This window comes from Heloderma suspectum, chromosome 8 (assembly GCF_057233095.1).
Source record: "Heloderma suspectum isolate Gila_16-S chromosome 8, 16-S_ref, whole genome shotgun sequence".
Lineage (NCBI taxonomy): Eukaryota > Metazoa > Chordata > Lepidosauria > Squamata > Helodermatidae > Heloderma > Heloderma suspectum.
The window spans coordinates 10,203,239-10,222,538 of NC_139465.1; the positions used below are offsets into that span (position 1 = coordinate 10,203,239).

Sequence of the window (19,300 nt, forward strand, 5' to 3'; positions counted from 1 at the left end):
TCCCGGGCGGGGGCGGGGGGGTGGCGGAGAATTTCACCGCCGATTTCGGGGGGCTGAATGCGTTGGCACTCGCCCCCCCGAAGATTCGGGGCGAAATTCTCCGCCATCCCTAGGAAAATAGGGAGATAAGTATGTCCTCGTTTGGAGACCTCAAAATGTCAAGGCCACCCTTGCACAAAAATACTTGTGGCTATTGCTCTGAAATGTGGCAGACATGATCTCCTCTGATGGAGAATTCAATGAATCCTGAATTTTTTTATCCAGTTCTTCCAAGTAATATAATGTTATTGGCAGTTCCCTTTAAAAGAAAAACAAGATATAAACCCCGCACCTATTTTTCTGACATTGGGCAGCAGGTATAATCCCCTTCTAGGGGGCTACTATGCCTGAAATTATCAACCAGGTCTGACTAAGAGAAAAACAAATACAATTTTTTCTTTCTTTCTAATTTCTCTTAGTAGAAATCTTTCTAATTTCTCATAGTAGTCAACAGGAAACATAAACACTCATTTTTGAGCTGAAGTGGTCCAGCTACAAATTGGCCCAAGCAGAAGCGGGATGTTTTCCAAAACGCTGAATCCGGGTCTGAGTTGAAGTGGGGTGGGATCAGTATACACTTCTTATGTATGTATGTAATCTATACACACATGCAAGCACACCACATGCACCACACACATGCACACACACACACACACACACACGTTTGTGTTTGTGTATATATATATCCATATAGATAGATACATATTAGAGGTGCGCTTAGACTCGGATATTTCTCTCTCTCTCTCTCTCTCTCTATATATATATTTTAGAGGTGCGCTTTGACTCGATATATATACATATATAATATGCAAATTTGTGTTATGGGCCTGTGCCCCAGATCTTTTAGGAATCTAGCAACACTCCTGTTTCGAAGCCTGATTCAAGGTGCTGGTGTTAACCTATAAAGCCTACACTGATTTGGACTGAAATACCTGATGGAGCGCCTGTCCCAACATGAACCTTCCCATACACTCCACTCAAAATCTAAGGTCCTCCTCCAGCTGCTTACTCCAAGGAAAGCTCGGAAGACAGCAAGAAAGGAGAAGGTCTTCTCGGTGGTGTGTCGTCCCCCCCCCCCCCAGTTATGGAATAATCTCTCTGATGAAGCCTGCCTGGCACCAACATTGTTATCTTTTCGGTGCCAGGTCAAGACCTTTCTCTTCTCCCAGGCATATGGCAGCATATGATGAGTTTTAGTCGATCCTGGATAGTCTTATGATTATGGCTGATTGCTTGAAGTTGTTTTAGATATATTTTGTCTTTGTGTATATTGTCTGTTTGCTTTTATGAATATGGACTTGAGCATGCTCCAGGAAAGAGCGCAGGACAGGAAGGCCTGGCGTGCTCTGGTCCATGGGGTCACGAAGAGTCGGACATGACTGAACGACTGAACAACAACAACAATTGGCTTTTAACTTCTGTATACTGCATTTTTAATATTTTTAGTGTTTGTAAACTGGCCAGAGAGCTTTGGCTTTGGGGCAGTATAGAAATGATGATGATGATGATGATAATCATCACCTAAAAACATTTTTGATGGACTAAAAATTGATTAGGCAGCCAATTTTATTTAATTTTTAAATACAAAATGCAGACGACTGGATCCCTTTGCATTCCCCAAAGGCAATGCTGGGGACTTAATAGCAATAGTATTTTATCAGGAACCAGGTAAGAGGGACACGTTGAGCGTATTCAGATTTCTTCATTAGGCAAGAAGTTACAAAAAGTCACTGTATTTTAAATCTTTGCACTGCTGCTAGGTTTTATTTTGTTTTGTTTATTTTAAACTTTGATATTATATTTTATAATGTTGTATTTTATGGTTTTAATTGGGAACTGCCCAGAGAGCTTTGGCTATTGGGTGGTATAGAAATGTAATAAATAAACAAGGGCACAATCCTATGCATGTTTAGACAGAAAAAAGTCCTACAGCTGGCTGGGGCATGCTGGGAGTTGAAGGTCGTTTTTCTGTCTAGACATGCATAGGATTGCACCTTAAATAAAATAAAAAGCGGGGGGTGGGGGGAGGCTGACTGAATGCAGACATATTGACTACAACATCTGCAACCTTCCTGCCTCCTGTACCACCCCACCCCCTACCAACCTGTCTTTTCTTTTCTTTTCTTCTCCTTTGGTCACATCTTGCCTGATGAAGAGATCTGGAGATCTTGGAAGCTTGCCCATTTTTTGGGGGGGGGGATCCTGGTACATTTTTAGGTGACTTTGCCCATTTTTGGGGTTACCTTGCACATTTTTGGGGGGACATGTCTTGTCTGATGAAGAGAACTCGAGACCTCGAAAACTTGCAGATTTGGGGGGGGGGTGACCTTTGACTTGGCCTAATAAAGTTATTACACTAATATGGATTTTGGATTGTTTCTTATGGCCAAGATGGTTGTCTTTGTTTGTTGTTTTGTAAGCCACAGGAATGCACTGTGTGTTACTCAAAGGTTTACACTTCATTTGGTGGTGGGGAGATGTTTTAGATTACAACGTATAGGGAGGGACTTCGGCTAATTTCACAAGAATCCTATGCTGTTGAATCTCACATCCATCTGTTCAATGAAGCCAACTCCATGCATCAATTTAACCCCAGTGCAATCCTAGCCATATCTACTCAGAAGTAAGTCCCATTGAGTTCCAAGGTAAGTAGGAAGGAATGCAGCCTTAGAAACTGGCTAGCGGTGGGGCTGAGTTTTGAATACAGGTACGCATCATCATCATCATGATGGAGAGCCAGCGTGGTGTAGCGGTGAGAGTGTTGGACTGGGAGCTGGGAGATCCGGGTTCTAGTCCCCACTCGGCCATGGAAGCTCACTGGGTGACTTTGGGCAGTCACAGACTCTCAGCCCAACCACCTCACAGGGCTGTTGTTGTGAGGATAAAATGGAGGAGGAGTATGTATGCCACCTTCGGTTCCTTAAGGAGGAAAAAAAGGCAATATATAAACGTCATAAATAAGTAATAAATAATAAAATTATGCTTCCTTCAGTAAAAAAGACCCCCCCACACACACACAAACTAATCAGACCAGGTGAATAGTGATAGTGTTGGCAAAGTGGGGACATTCCACCAGCCCTGCTGAAAGACTACCTCATTTTTTCCTCTTCCCTCCTCCTCCCTTTTTCCTTGTGTGTCATGTCTTTTCAGATTGTATGCCTGTGTTCAGGCACCATCTCGTTGAATAGATTGTAAGCTGCTCCAGGAGCTTTTTTGGCTGAGGAGCAGGATTTAAAAAAAAAAAAATCCCTATAAATAATAAATAAAGGGACCATAGTGCTGCTTCCACATCCTGCAGTAGTAGGTGGGTCCTGTCATTCACGGATCTGTCTTTAATATCAGCCTGCCATATTTCAATACCAACTTGACTCCTTGCCAGCAACGGCCTTCGTGCTGCTTCTCTGAGCCCAACCTACCTCACAGGGTCGTTGTTGTGAAGTTAAAATGGAGAGGAGAAAGATTATGTATGCCACCCCGGGTTCCTTAAGGAGGGGAAAAGGCGGGATGCAAATGTAATAAATAAACAAATAATAAAACAGTAATCAGCCAGCATCAGTGCAAGCTGATGGCTCCAATTTCGGGTGGGACCAGAGGTCCATTCTGTGTTTCAGTCACGACCAGCCAGAACTCTCAAGGAACTACTCCAGGTCCTGGACCCTATCCCCCAAATGGGTTCAGCATTTTGGAGAGCTCCTTTGGCGTTTGGGTGCTTCCGGCGGCAACCCAGAGCGGGCGCGCAGCCCCACCGAAATCGGAGCCACCAGCCTGCACTGGCCGAGCGCCTCGGTGCGCCCGCCGCCCCGCAAAGCCTGCCGGCCGCGCCATTTTGCCGTACGGCGGCCGGGACCGCGGACCTCGCCATCTTGTTGTACGGCACAGCGACCGTCTTCGGAGGGGGGCGCCATGTCGGCGCTACGGAAGCCCGCGAAGCCCAAACTCGGCTCAGCCTGCAGAGCCGGCAGCGAGACGTCCCGTCTTTCGTGGTCCGGGCGCCGTTCGGCTTCAGGGGTCCCCCTGGCTGGGGGTGCGGGGTGGGGTCGAAGGCGAGGCAGCCCCCCTTTTCTTTCCCTCTTTGCAGGTGCCCATGCGAGGGGGAGGGAAGGGGGCAGCTGCAGGGAGGGGCAGACGTGGGGCGATGGGGCGGGAGCAGCCCGCTGCAACCTGCGAGGGAGGGAGGGGCTCGTTGCGGGGTGGGTGGGGGGTCACAGCTTGGGGGTGGGAGGCAAAAGAGAAAGGGCTGATAGTCGAGACGGGAGGACGCGGCGAAGCGGCCGCTGCCAGTTTCTGTCTCAGCCTTCAGCGCGGTCCGCTTCCTGGGACAGCGGCAACTGCCCCAGTCTCCAGCCGCGGCTGGACGGAGAGCAGTGGCTCGCACGAGCGCGCGGCTGGCTGCAGTGCTTCTTCGGGAGGGGGTGGTGTGATGTGTGTGTGTGTGTATAGCATTGCGCCTGGGGAGTTCATAGAATAGTGGGGTTGGAAGGGGCCTACAAGGCCATCGAGTCCAGCCCTCTGCTCAATGCAGGAATCCAAGTCAGGGCATCGATCCAAGTCAGGGCATCTGGAACTCCATGTTCCAAGAACATGGAGTTCTTGGAACAGGCTTGTCTCCGGCTGCTCACGAACTGGGCGATCTCCAGTTCCCTCTCCCCCAAGGGGATCAGGTTGGTGGGGATAAGGACAGAACAATGGGGACTTAAAGTGAGCTGGAATGTGGTCCTGGTGCCTGTGTTTCCCACCTGCGCCGCCCGCCCAAGCTCTACCGTCCTTTGGACTAATCATAGTGAAGAGAGTGACCCTAAGCATGCACAAAGCACATTTCACTCACTGCAGAGGGCTTGAGGGGGGAACAGCCTTCCCCATCCTCTAGCCCTACAATTCCTAGATTTCCTGACCATTGGCCAGTTTTCCTGGGCAGATGGGAGTTGAAGTCCAAAACGTATTGAGAATACCAGGTTGGAGAAGGCTGAGAAAGAACAATCGGGACTGTACCTAAGCTTGAATTTGGCCCCAAGATCTGTTCTTGATATCAGGGCTCAGCCCTCTTGTCAAGTGATAATTATGAAATGAGTGTCAGCAAGCATGAGCAGAATGCCTTTTGGTCACCATGGAGTTAAAAGCAAAGCAGCCAACAAGCACCTGGTACTAAAGGAGGGAGAGGAGGGCGGTCATAGAGAAAGTTTTTACTTCTAGATAGGCCTGAACCTGTCTTAGATGTTTATCCCAGTTTGTATTATGACTGTTTTTATTATTGAGTGATTGAATCAATTAGTCCAGTAATGAATTAATCCCCACCCAGCATTCTTGCACCCTTCAAAAGAAGAGGCTATGTTTCCTAATGGTGTGAAAGGACAGCTCCTTGGTTGAAATTCTAACCCTGGATCAGCCTTTCCAGGTGCAGTGTTTTGGATTACAACTCCCTGCATTCCATACCACTGGCTGGGACTGATTGGAGTTGAAGTCTCAAAGATCTGGAGGGCACCAGTTTGGAGAAGGCTCCCTAGAACCTAACAGTCATGATAATTGGCTGGATTTGACACAGCACTAAGGGGTATGAACCATGATCACAGTATGCATCACAGCACAATAATATTTCGTCTACGTTCTAGGGCTTTGCATATCTCATTGCAGCACTTCTCACAACAGTCTGGCAAGATATGAACCATCAAAGTCCTTGAGAAAGCTGCAACAGAGGCAATTCTCCGGGTGCTCCTGTCTTGGAGGTGAGAACAAAAATATTTTGAGCACCTATGGTGCAGTCCTGTACAACGTGATGGTCACAGGTTTCAGTGCCCAGGCCCACTGGGAGCAAGGAAATAGCACACAATTATTAGTCTTCCATTCTTGAAAATAGCTAATAACTCCAAAGCTGTCTCCATGCTGGGTGAACCAGACAGGTTCCTTGGTTGGTGAGAAACAGAAGTAGAGATCACCTAGGCAGTCTTTATACTAATAAAGTTGGAGATTAATTTAGATGCTGTGCTAAGGTGTGTGTGTGTTTTAAGAGCCAATAAAAGCCAAATTGGGAGTCTTTTACCCAGCAGTTGGAGGGGATGAACCCTCAGAGAATAAAGTCTTAGCTTCAGGTGGTGTAAAATCCTCTTTTGCCAGTGTAAGGTTAACTGGCTAAATCCAGGTTATCTGAAAGACCGTATTCTCTCCTATGAGCCTGCTCGTGCCCTGAGATCTTCAGGGGAGGCCCTTCTCATGGTTCTGCCACCATTACAGGCTCGTCTGGTGGGAAGGCGGGAGAGGGCCTTCTCGGTGGCTGCCCCAAGGCTCCGGAATTCCCTTCCAGAGAAGGGAGGCGAGAGTGGCACTGTCCTTGGTATGTTTCCACAGGCAGGCAAAAAAATTTTTGTTCCAGGAAGCCTTTGGGGATAGATAGTTTGGACCTGCGAGAATATGATGGATTGGCACTATTGTTTATATTGTTGTTGTTTTTTGAATTCTGATATTTTATACAATGTTAATATTATTGATGATTTAATTATATTTTAACTTTTGTATATTTCTATTTATATGTTTTAACTGTGTAAGTTTTAATGTTGTAGAGCTGCCTTGAGTCCCAATATTGGGGGAAAAGGTGGGATATAAATAATAATAATAAATTTGGTATAATTCATAGATAAAGGCAGACAGTTAGTTGTAACTTAAAAAAGGTAAAGGTAAAGGTGTCCCCAGCCAGTCGTGTCCGACTCTAGGGTGTGGTGCTCATCTCCATTTCTAAGCTGAAGAGCCAGCGCTGTCCGAAGACGCTTCCGTGGTCATGTGGCCAGTATGACTGAACACCGAGGTGCACGGAACGCTGTCACCTTTCCCGCCGATGCAGTACCTATTTATCTACTTGCAATTTCTTGCTTTTGAACTACTAGGTTGGCAGAAGCTGGGACTGAAGACGGGAGCTCACTCGGTCACGCAGCACTCGGGTCTCGAACTGCTGTCCTGCCGACCTTCCAGTCTGCAGTTCAGCATCTTAGCCACTAAGCCACCGCGGCCCTATAGTTGTAACTTACCTCAGCCTTTTTAGTGATGGTCCCCCAGTTGTCTAATGCCCTCCCCAAACAAGTAATGGAGGCAGTGGTTTAGTGGAGCTAGGGCTCTCAGGGAAACTTTTTTATTAGCAGAGGTCATTCCCACCCACCCCAGTAATCCCTTGTTCCCAATCCTCACAGTCGCTATGGGGAAAACGAATTTTCTCAGCCAGAATATCTAGTTGTGAGCTGTCCCCGTTGCAATGCAAAGTATTTTGGAGGGGCTTGATCCTTGAATGGGCAATGAAGACCCATTAGCTTTACCAAAGTTCTGCTCCTGGTGGAGATGAAAATTGCTGGAACTGGTTTGTTGATATGGATCAATGCAGCTCCTTGCATTTTTGGCCTCTCCTTAGAGGCGTGGCCATGGGGAATGTCATGATGAAAACCTTCAGAATCAACCACTACACCACTGGATGGGGCTGTCTAGGTTAGTGTCATTCAGAGTGCATTCTTGTCCCTGCTTGGCCACAAAGCTCACTGGCTGACTTTGGGCCAGCCACTGACTCTCAGCCTAACTTACATCACTGGGTTGTTGTGAGGGGAAAATGGAGAGGCGGAGGATCAACTACACTGTCTTGGGCTCCTTGGAGGAAAGGCAATATCTAACTGTAGCCCATAAATAATAAATAAGTTTAATATCTGGTTTTGATCTGGTGCTACTGCAAATGTTGCAAGGATAGTGGTGGCTGTAGTATTTTATTGCTCTTCTGTCTGAATTTGAAGGTTTTGTGATTTAGCGCGGATTTTATTGTTATGAACTACTTTATATGCCATTAAGCACAAAAGCGGCACACATACATTGTTTAGGAAATCTTGCATAGTGATATACACCTATTCATTCATTTAATTGTTTCACTTACATCCCATTTCCCCTTAAGGAAGGTGTGTATGTGGCTCTCCGCTCCCCTCCCCTCATTTTGTCCTCACAACAACCCTGTTAGGTAGGCTAAGAGATGGTGACTAACCCATTTCCCCAGGCATTTGAATGAAATCATTGTATTATATGGCTCTTTTATCTGCTCTTTTTATTGCTTGTTGTTTTGGTTTTTGTTGTGGTTTCGATGTTATTGTTTTTATTGCTTGCTTGCTTGCTTATTTCTTTATATTTCATTTCTGTACTGCCCAATAGCCGAAGCTCTCTGGGCAATTCCCAACTAAAACCAAGGAGCACAAAATAAAACAATATAAAATATATAAAACATTAAAACCACAGTATAACAATACAACCAGAATAAAACCTAGCACCAGTGCAGTAATTTAAAATACAGATTTAAAACAGTAAAGCTAAAAGTCTAGAAAGCTAAAATGCTAAGATGCCTGGGAAAATAAAAAGGTCTTCACCTGGCGCCGGAAAGAATACAATGTAGGTGCCAGGAGAACCCTACTAGGGAGCTCATTCCACAGCCGGGGTGCCACAGCAGAAAAAGCCCTCCTCCTAGTAGCCACCCGCCTCACTTCCTTTGGTAGGGGCTCACGGAGAAGGGCTGCTGAGGGTGATCTTAAGGTCTGGGCAGGCACATATGGGAGGAGGCGATCCTTCAGATAACCTGGCCCCAAGCTGTTAAGGGCTTTGAATGTTTGCTTTACTGTCAACTGCCCTGGAAGCATTTATAGAAGGGTATAATCTAAATCTGTAACAAAAATAATCGAGTAGCTAAATAATTACAATAAAGACTTAAATAATTAAGCTAAATAAGTGCTATTAGATTGTTCCCATATTGCAGATGGAAAGACTGAGGCTGAAAGAATAGTATTTTTCCCTAAAGAAGGCTGAATACAGCCCCATCCTATTCATGTCTGGATGTTCCTGATCTTGTCTGATCTCGGAAGCTAAGCAGGTTCTGGTTAGTACTTGGATGGGAGACCGCCTGGGAATCAGGCTTCCTGCATTGAGCAGGGGGTTGCATTCGATGGTCTTGTAGGCCCCTTCCAACCCTATGATTCTGTGTTTACTTGGATGTCTGTCCTGCTAAAGTCAAAGTTAGCTGCTGTCAAGTAGGTGTGTATAGGATTGCAGATTGGATAAGTTCACTGCTTGGGCGAGATTTGAGCCCAGGGCTTCCTGGCTGAGACTCAGCTTGAACTCTTAGCCCACTATGCAGGAACTACATCTTCTCATCATATGTAATTAATTCACTGAATCAGCTCCCACAAGCTCATGTGAGGCCTGAAACAAACTGTTGCAGTGTGGCATGCTTCTCTTTGGGGTTTCAGCCAGCCAGTCAGCTATGCTCTTTCCTAGCATGCTCCATTCCATTCTGCCATTCACCCTCCTTCCATTTTTCCCACAACAGACACTCGGCATTCTGTGGGTTGGTTTTTAGGGTGGGCGTTCCCCTCTCCCTTGTGGCTTCTTTATCCCTGTTTTTTGGGGGGACTTCTGCAAATCTTAGGGTCCCCTGAAGCCTGTCATACACCCCTCTTTTGTGTGGATGGTGCCGTTTTGGCTACATAAGGATTGGCACTTGGAGAATGGGTTTGCTCTTACTATATCTATAATAATAAAAGAGGATGTGTCTTTCTGTCCATTTGTCTGCCAGTGCCATAGCTCCAAGACGTGGAATCTAGACACCTGAAACTTGGCAGGCATACTAAGGAGTCTCTTGCGGTGTGCACCTTGGGGGTTATTTTGTTTAAAAATGCATTAATTAATTTTAATTCATGTAAATGAATCAGTGTGTTTGAAGCCTACGCTACTATCTTCAGTCACTAGGTGTCAGACTTCTCTAACCAGCACATAGCTTTGCAGTTGCTACAGTTTGAAGCTGGAGGAGGGGTGGGGGGAGTCATCAAAAAGGCAGAGTTATATGGATGTATCTTCTCCCTACTATGGGGCAGATCTCCCCCACTCAGGGGAATGGACTGGATAGAGCCCTGCTTCAGGAACTATAGGGGTACACCATGGCAGGTGACATGCCTAGGGGTACAGCAACTGTGGTTGCACTCAGAAGGGGCAGGAATAATGTGTCTAACTCTGACAGCTGTGCAACTTTGCCTGAAGGCTTCACTGTGTCAAACAGGATTATTCCAACCCGTATGAAACTGGATCCATTCACTGCTATGGTAATATAACAGGTGATGGCAATCGCCTTTGTATCAGGCTTGTGAACTTGCAGAGGCATCTAGATAGCTGCTTTCCACATACGGAATGCTGGACTAGATGGGACTTTGGCTTGACCCAGCAATTCTTATGTATATCAGTGTATTCACATAACTAGAAGGACATGGGGAAATCTGGTTTCAGCAATCACTCAGAGCTAAATAATGGCATGAGTACTTGTAATTCATAGGCTATTAAGAACCACATTCATTTTTTTAAATGGATATAGCATGCATTCTCTTTATTTATAGATCTGCTGGCTTACGATTGTGGCAGAAAGCAAAACATGGATGCAGAAGACTCCAGCAAGCAAATTGTACTAATTACAGGAGGAGGTGGTTACTTTGGTTTCCGGTTAGTGCCTATTTGCATGAAGAATTAACTTTATTTTTGACTAAACGGGGCAATAAAACTGCAGTCATATTTAGCAACAATGTCATTGAGTAGGGATTAATTTTTTAATAGAACAAAAATATTTTGGGCAATTGTAGTGGAATCCTGTACAATCCTGTTTACTCAGAAGTATGTTCCACTATACTCAACATGTCTTACTCTCAGGTAAGAATGTATAGGATTGGTTTGATTTGATTTATACCCCACCTTTCTTCCCAAAAAGGGCACCCAAGGATTGCAGCCTTGATAAGAGTACTTCTTAGGGTTGTCAAACAATTAAAGAATCTTTAGTTAATCAATCATCTGCCTTTCAACCAGTTAAAGTTAAATGTAGTTGCATATTACAACAAAAAACCTCAATATAGTTTTTTTTTCTAGATATTGAAGAAGGTGTGAGATACAATTTAATAGACAAAAACTACCTCATTGTACGATGGAAAGATTATCATCTTTAATATTTTTGTCTTTGTTCCCTATTACAGTAACACTGGTAAAAAATAGCCTCAAAACATAGCAGTTTAATTAACTATAGCTTTAGTCAATCTACTGTTTAAAGTTTGCAGCCCTGTTTATTATCATTACCACACTAAGTGCCACAGATGCTTCTTAGGCATTTTGCAATTGGTTCAAGGACTCAGCGGTGAAATAGTTACTGATGATCTCCTTTCCTGTAATTTGTGTTCCCTGTTCTGTTCCAGTCTAGGTTGTGCCCTTTCCCAGACAGAAGTGGATGTGATCCTGTTTGATGTCTTGAAGCCCGCCCGAGAGATGCCAGGAGGAGTGACATTTGTGCAGGGTGATGTCCGTGTTGCCTCCGAAGTGGAAGGAGCACTCCAAGGCGTGACCTGTGTCTTCCATATCGCTTCTTATGGAATGTCCGGCCGGGAACAGCTGAACCGCCAACGTATAGAAGACGTGAACGTGAGAGGGACTGAGAACGTCATCCGAGCTTGCCGGAAAGCGGGAGTCTCGAGGCTGGTTTACACAAGCACGTATAACGTGGTGTTTGGAGGCCAGGTAGTGGAAAATGGGGATGAGTCTTTGCCTTATCTACCTCTCCATCTTCACCCTGACCATTATTCAAGGACCAAAGCATTAGCTGAGATTAAAGTTCTGGAGGCAGACGGGATGGTACTTGGGAAAGGTCAGGGGGTGCTGAGGACCTGTTCCTTGAGACCTGCTGGCATCTATGGGCCTGGGGAACAGAGACATCTTCCAAGGATTGTCCACTACATTGAACGGGGCTGGTTTCAGTTTGTTTATGGGGATCCCAGCAGTCTAGTAGACTTTGTGCATGTCGATAACCTGGTACAAGCTCACATTTTGGCTTCCGAGGCCCTGGGAGCTAGCAAGGGGTACCAGGCAGCCGGCCAGGCCTACTTCATTTCGGATGGCAGGCCAGTCAACAACTTTGAATTTTTCCGGCCTTTGGTAGAAGGCTTGGGCTACACATTCCCAACTCTCCGTCTCCCTCTCCTCCTCATTTACTTCTTCGCCTTTCTCAGCGAAGTCATTCATTTTGCGGTGGGGCGTTTGTATAACTTTCAGCCCCTCCTCACTCGCACAGAGGTTTACAAAACCGGGGTCACGCACTATTTCAGCTTGGAGAAGGCCAAGAAGGAGCTGGGGTATGAGCCCCAGCAGTACAGCCTAAAAGAAGCGGTCGAGTGGTTTAAATCCCATGGCCATGGGCGAAAGCTCGGGACATACACTGTAAAGCATTTCGTTAGAGATGCGGTGCTTCTTCTGCTCTTTGTGGTCGTGGTGCTCTCGTGGTTCCCGCAGACAGTAAGAGCATCTGATGGGGAGATCAGAAAATAATGACACAGACTTCCTTGAACTTTTTTCATGGTGCTAAAGTGAGAATATATCAGGAATCAACTCTTCTTTGCTGCCCAAGGGGGTGGAACAGCAGAGAGAGAGGACCAATTCAGAATACTCTAGCTGTCCTGCCCTGACTTGCCCCCAGACTCCCAGAAGCCCCTGAAAAAGAAAGCCAGAAGAAAATTCCAATAAACTGGGCAACGATCTACTTTTCTAGTAGGTCAGCACCTACAACACTTTGCTCAACACCTTCTGTAAGCCTGAAGGACCAGCCTTCATGCAGTGGTCAGCAGATAGCCTCCAGTGATAGATTTAGGGCCCTTTAATGATTTCTTTAGATCAGGGGTGGGCAATTTGTGGCTTTCCAGATGTTTTCACCTGAAACTCCCATGATTCCTCACCATTGGCTATGCTGGCAAGGGCAGCTGGGAGTTGTAGGCCAAAACATCTGGAGGGCGACAAGTTGCCCTCCCTGGCTTTAGATGCTTAGGCTGCCTTCGTTTCCTGTCCTCAGTCTCACCTCTGCCTATCCCGGTATTTGTCTTTATCTTTATCTTTGTCTATGACCCAAATTCATTCTGGACCTAATCCTTCAAAGACTTCCATTCCTGTTGCATTTAATGAAGTGAGCTGTAGCCCACACAAGCTTATGCCATAATAAATGTGTTTAGTCTTTCCAGTCCCACAAGACTGTGTTGTTATTCCTGGCCTTGATCTTCTAAATGCCTAGCTGTACTTTGATGGGCTATTTGGAAGATAATGTGTGGAAATGGGAGGAGAATGGGTATGGAGGGTCTCGAAACATGAGTTGGTTTGTGTTTGGAATACATAGAATCATAGGGTTGGAAGGGGCCTACCAGACCATCGAGTGCAACCCCCTGTTCAGTGCAGGAAGCCTGATTCTCAGGCATGTTGTCGTACTTCTTTCTGCATCCTTGCGTATCCAACCTGGGATGAATGGAAAGTTCTGCTGGGTTTACAAAAACAAACCCTACAAAAAGTCATATGAATCCATCTGCAGCATTGACAGCTAGCACATGTTGGGAGTGTTTAGATTAGGAGAAAAAGGCAACTCGGGGCAGGGGGGATGATTGAACGGTGCATAGTGTAGAAACTGAATGGTGGGAGACTCCTTGCACAGCAAATAGTTAAACTATGAACTTTACCACCACTTGATTTGGTGATGGCTGCCAACATGGACTGTTTTTGAAGAGGATTAGATAACTCCTTGGTGGCTATATGGAGTCTCCATGTTTAGAGGCAATGGCCACCAGTTTGGATGGGTTTAAAAAGGGTTAGACAAATTCCTGGAGGAGAAGACCATCAATGGCTACTAGTCTTGATGGCAGTATACTTCCCCCAGTATTAGAGGCAGCATTTCCATTTACACCAATTGCTGGGGGACATGGGCGGGACATGGGTTGCACTCATGCCCTGCTTGTGGGTTTCCTGTGGGCAGCTGGCTGGCCACTGCATGAACAGAATGCTGGACTAGATGGAACCTTGCTCTGATCCAGCATGGTATTTATGTATGTATGTATTTATTAAATTTATTAATCGCCCATCTGGCCAGTCAACCGGCCACTCTGGGCGATGTACAATAATACAAACAGTTTTAAAACAATAAAATTACACATTAAAACATCATTTTCTAAAATTTCCCTAACCCACTCCAAATGCCTGCATGAACAACCAAGTTTTCGATGCGTGGCGGAAGCTCATTAAATGCAGTGGTGCAAAACCCCTGGCTTGGGGGCCCTAACCTGGCCTGCTAGGTTTCCCCATTCTGGCCCTCTATGGATTCTCCAGAGAGTGGGGCTTGACCTCCAAGTCCCACATCCTGGAGGAATCCCACCACTTGGAGGTGTTGGCTACTGTGGAAAACAAGATGGTGGACTAGATCAGGAGTGCAGATCCTAAGGCCCCGGGGCCAAATCCGGCCCTCCAGGCCTCCCCAAAAGACTGCCTCCTTCCTCTGGCCACAATTTTTTGGTGGTTTCCAGGCTTTTGTTCGGTTTTAACCCCATTCCATAAAAACATAAGATCCATGCTGGATCAGACCAAGGGTCCATCTAGTCCAGCATTCTGTTCACTAAGTGTCCAACCAGCTGCCCATGGGCAAACCGCAAGCAGGACATGAAAGCAACAGCACCCTCCTGTCCATGTTCCCCAGCAACTGGTGTACATAGGTATACTGCCTCTGATACGGGAGGTAGCACATAGCCCCCAAGCCTAGGTAGCCATTGATAGACATCTCCAGGAATTTGTCCAGCTCCCTTTTAAAGCCATCCAAATTGGTGGCCATTACTATGTTGAAAATGCCTGTCCTAGGGCGTAGTTACTGGCAGGAAGAGGTTTAAGATAAAATGTGCTGGTATTTTTGGCCCCATCCCTTTGGCCTCTGGCCCCACCTGACACTGGGTGTGGCCTCCAAGACCTTCTCCAAAATGGAATTCAGCCTGCAGGTTGAAAGAGCTTCTGTATCCCTGGACTAGGTGGACCTTTTATCTCATCCAGCAGGGTTCTTCAGTAATGGTCTACTAAAATCTGTAATAGTTTGTTTCTGCGACAACTTGTAGGGGTGTGATATCGAATATTTACCAGAGCCACATAATTGGGGGGGTGGGGAGAACTCAAGGTTTATGGGTTTGCTGTTTAATTATGAAAGCACCTGCTCACTTGTTAATGCCTGTGGGGGGGAAAAGATCGTAATCACTCTTTCAACAACTCACAGCTTCAAAGGTTCTTGGCATTGTTCTTGCAAATGCTTCTGCCTTCACGCTTGTTTCATGCTCCCTTGTTTGTAATGTTCTTTATGAAACTGAAAAATAAATAAAACCCCCAACAACAACCTTGGACTGTGTCATGCAAGCCAAAAGGGACTTTGCTCTAACATTTAGATGAATAATGGTGGATGTGCAGTTACAGGCTGGTCTTGCAGTGCTCTCATATCTGCTGCATTATAGCACCTGAAGGAAATGGCTAATAGACTTTAAATGTATAATCTAGGGAACCGTGATTTTGTGTTTGGAATGAGCGTCTGTATTGATACGTTACTTATGGACTCTTAAAGAGCTGCTGTGTTTCAGAATTTGTAGTCAACTGAAAAGTTTGTTTTTTTCTCCCCCCTCACCCCCATACCCAGACATTTTAGGTGGGGATTAAATTGTGGTTTAAGGTGAAGTAATGTTAAAAGGATTTTCAATACCTAAAAGCAGGATGCTGTGCATCTTGTGTTCATCGTATGATCGGGAGTCTGGCATTTGGTATGGTATTTGACAGTCGGTTGTGATCACAGGGGCAGAGTGTAATTTGAGGGTAACCAGTCATAAATGGGTGAAACCAGTCAGTTGGGAACACAATGGCAGAATGTAATTTGCTGTAACCAGTCCTTTTGGTGTAATGGTATAAGCAGACACACCATAGTTTGGTATAATCCGTGATACCATAAATCGGTACAGTGAAGGCCGGTGGCTCCTTCAGAACTCCTTTAGAGTTTTGGCTGGTTCTGACTGAAACCCAAAATGGATTCACAGCCCCACCAAAATCACATCCACCAGCTTCCACTGAGTTGGTTTGACCAGTAATACCATAATTTAGCAATTTGGGAAAACTATGGCACTATTTCCGAAGTTGGGAGCTTTGCAGAATGTAATTTGGTAAAACCAGTCATTCTGCTTTGCTGTGGTACCAGCAAAGGAATGCATAGGGATGGCGGAGAATTTGTGGCGGAGTCCGTGGCGGAACGGCCTCTCCCCCGCCCGCCACCCCACAGAATCCCCCCAGGACGGACCTACCTGGTGGTGGATGCGGCAGCGGCTCCGGCTCTGGCAGTGGATGAAGCCCCGGCGGCAGCTCCGGCTACCGCCGGGCTGCTGCGGCCGCAAATGGCGGCCGCCATTTGTGTCCCTATGCTAGCCTGTGATAGGCCATGTATATATTTACGTAGCTTATGGGCTAGCATAGGGACGCAAATGGTGTCCCCTACGCAGGACGCCATTTGCGTCGGCACCAGCCCGGCAGCGGCTGGAAGCCCCGCTGCGGGTTGTCCCAGCCGGCAGCTCCGTGGACTGGCCGCAGAGTGGAGCCAGCTGGTCAGGATTCCGCAGGGGATGAACGGATTGCTTCCCCCCACCTGTGGACCCCAGCGGAGCCAGGTAAGTTGAGTTTTGTACACCCCTAAGAACGCACTGAGGAAAAAAGGGGAGGTATCGCATCATACTTTCTAAAATCAAACTGAAGAAAAATCGATTTACTACAAGATTGTGTGTGTGTATACACACACACACACACACACACACTTGTAACACTTTTGGAGCAGGGAGGGAAATCGCAGACATTCTCGTTGGTGAGGTTTAAGCTGATAATCCTTTTGCTTTTCTCGTCTCCGGTGCAGCCGTGTATGGCTAATGTAGATAATTATTTGAACTCAAGTATTATGTCAGAATGTTTCCAAATTTTAGTATGCTATTAAGTGCTAAATATAAATTATCCGGAGCATGGTTGAGAAGATCTCTATTAAAAAATGTGCAGTGGGGAGGGAAATAGAGAGAGAGCTATTGAAGTTACTGCACAGCTGCAAGTAGAAATTGATAGAACTGGAAACGCTGGCATTTGAAGTGTGTTCTTTCCTTTCCTGAACACCTTGAAAGCCACGAAGAGCAGGCTTTGATATTTTTAAACCTTAAATAAGGAAACGGATGCATCTAGAATTGTAGGCAGCTGTTTAATCAGTCCCCAGCATTAGAAAAGCCAACGGAAGACAGAGTTCCTTGGTGCTTCTCTACCAGACACGCTTCTCATGTGCATATGTTTAATTATTCAAAAATAGTTGAAATACTATTCAGCTTGCTCCATTGAATGAAGGGAGGCAATGCAATGCAGCTTCTTCTTTCTAAAGAGTGTGACAAAAATACAGAGTTTTTCTTCAAATCGTTTTGTCTCCGTACTAAACAATCTGTGTGTGTGCATGATGGGTTTATTTATTTAAAACAATTCTTGGCCGCCTTTCAGAGCAGGAGTTCTCCCAAGGCAGGGTACAGTAGTAAAACTCACATAATAAAAACTGATGCGGTTATAAAAACAGCAACAAACATTCTAGAAAATATCAAACACCAGCAGAAGACAAAACCTACAACACACAACTGCCGCTATTTGTTTTCAAGGCCATCCTAAAAACCTGCAATGATGGGGCCTGGTAGACCTCAGATGTCAATTTATTCCAGAGGTATGGGGCCACTGTGGAAAAGGCCCTCTTTCTTTATGATTGCAATACCAACAGTTGTCTTGCTTGCATGAGAAGCATTCAGAGAAGGGGCTTTTACATCATCATGAAACAAGGAGTGCTGTGCTGTTAAACAAACAAAACCTAGCTCCATCTTATACTTCAGCCTATCCCATTATAGTACCCTCCAGATGTTTTCGACTACAACTTTCTGGTTAGCCTCCAGGAATGCTGGGACTTCTCATCCAGGTTGGGAGATGTTGCCTCTAACAATAACAATAATAAAGTTTCTTAAGATCTCAGCTTCTCTTGGTCATTTCAAACTAACAACAGCACCACTGAAGAGAATGGGAGCATAAAATTAATGTTTCACACCAGACCGTAGAAGCAATATGCCAAAGGGAAGAGTTCTTATAACAGGATTTTCTGTTTTTCTGTCTCTCTCTTCTTGGGTAACAGAAAGCAGATTAGATTGCCAATACCACTAGGTAAAAGGAAAGGAAAAACAAATTACAGCACTAACTACTTTTTGCATGTACACCTAAAATATGTGCACCTTCTTTCCTTTAAATTAAATAAGAAGCCCAAGAACACTTTGAATTGATATATCACATTACATCTTCAAAGCCCCCAAACTTCAAAGCTTTTTAATGAGTACTATTAAAGTATGCATAACCGACAAAGGCATGTTTTTTCCTCCTATTTGCACCTGCAAAGGCACAATTTGCATATAAGCCACATTTACGATTGTATTTTATCCTTTTTTAAATGCTTAGAAAATGTGCCCCAGTTTTCTTTACAAGACAGGTGCTTCTGCAAAAGTTTGGAAACAGACACTTTTTTTCACTTGTAGCCAACTTGCAGGAAAGATGGATTGTCACCATGGGGCGAGGGATCCTGTTGAACACTGATTATTGGTCCATCTAGGTAGCTCTCCAGATGTTTTGGACTTCAATTCCCAGAAGTCCCTGCCAGCATGGCCAATGATCAAGAATGCTGTGAGTTGAAGTCCAGAACATCTGGAGAGCTACATTCTGCTCACCCCTGGTTTGCTCTGAGTGGCAGCAACATCTCCAGGGTTAGGCAACGCTGGTGCCATCCTGATGTGTTGGACTACAACTGTCATAAGCCCCAGCCAGCATGGCCAATGGCCAGGCATTATGGCAGTTGCAGTCCAAAACATCTGCAGGGCACCAGATTCCCTACCCCTGATCCAGGGTCTTGGGCCTGCTACCTGAAATCCTGTGTGTGCAATTCTTATCCTGATCCCAGTGTGTGGTCAGAAGAATTTTATCCCTTTGCGATCAGGATGGTCAGTGGGGAGGACTTCTTTTTTAACTAAGCCCCATCACTTCCTATGGGTGGAGGGAATGGGGAGGGGACAAGGTTAGCCCCTACCATTAGGTAGAGTGAGCTGGCTGCCTCAGGCAGAGCAGAGTTTGAGTGTCATGAATGGTTAGGAAAGTTTAGTTAGTTAATTTATTATGACTGGTGTTTTGTTTTGGATTTTTATTTATTTATTTATTATGATTTGTGATTATTTGGGCTTTTTATTTATTATGATTGGCTTTTTGTTTGGGGTTTTCATTTATTATGATTTATTTATTATGATTTATTTATTATTCACATATTGTTATTTATTATTTATTATGATGATTTGTTACTGTTTGGGTTTTTTATTTTTTA

The 19,300-nt window shown here is 45.3% G+C and overlaps 1 protein-coding gene across 3 annotated transcripts; it reads left to right on the forward strand.

Moving 5' to 3' along the window:
- The first annotated feature begins 3,929 nt into the window (after positions 1–3,929).
- Positions 3,930–15,227, forward strand: SDR42E1 (short chain dehydrogenase/reductase family 42E, member 1). Of its 3 annotated transcripts, none has more exons than XM_084812864.1 (4): positions 3,930–4,022; positions 5,646–5,759; positions 10,425–10,527; positions 11,265–15,227. In XM_084812864.1, the coding sequence occupies exons 3-4, from the start codon at positions 10,460–10,462 to the stop codon at positions 12,385–12,387; spliced, it is 1,191 nt and encodes a 396-aa protein (XP_084668990.1). In that variant the 5' UTR covers positions 3,930–4,022; positions 5,646–5,759; positions 10,425–10,459; the 3' UTR covers positions 12,388–15,227. The 3 variants fall into 3 exon arrangements, with proteins under 3 accessions (XP_084668990.1, XP_084668992.1, XP_084668991.1); XM_084812866.1 differs by having other exon boundaries at positions 3,946–4,117; XM_084812865.1 differs by having other exon boundaries at positions 3,982–4,117; positions 11,270–15,227.
- Positions 15,228–19,300: the final 4,073 nt, after the last annotated feature.

Coding starts and splice junctions, on each gene's coding strand:
- SDR42E1 (XM_084812864.1), top strand. CDS start 10,460: ATGGATGCAGAAGACTCCAGCAAGCAAATTGTACTAATTACAGGAGGA. Junction 10,528..11,264: donor GGTGGTTACTTTGGTTTCCG/GTTAGTGCCTAT, acceptor GTTCTGTTCCAG/TCTAGGTTGTGCCCTTTCCC.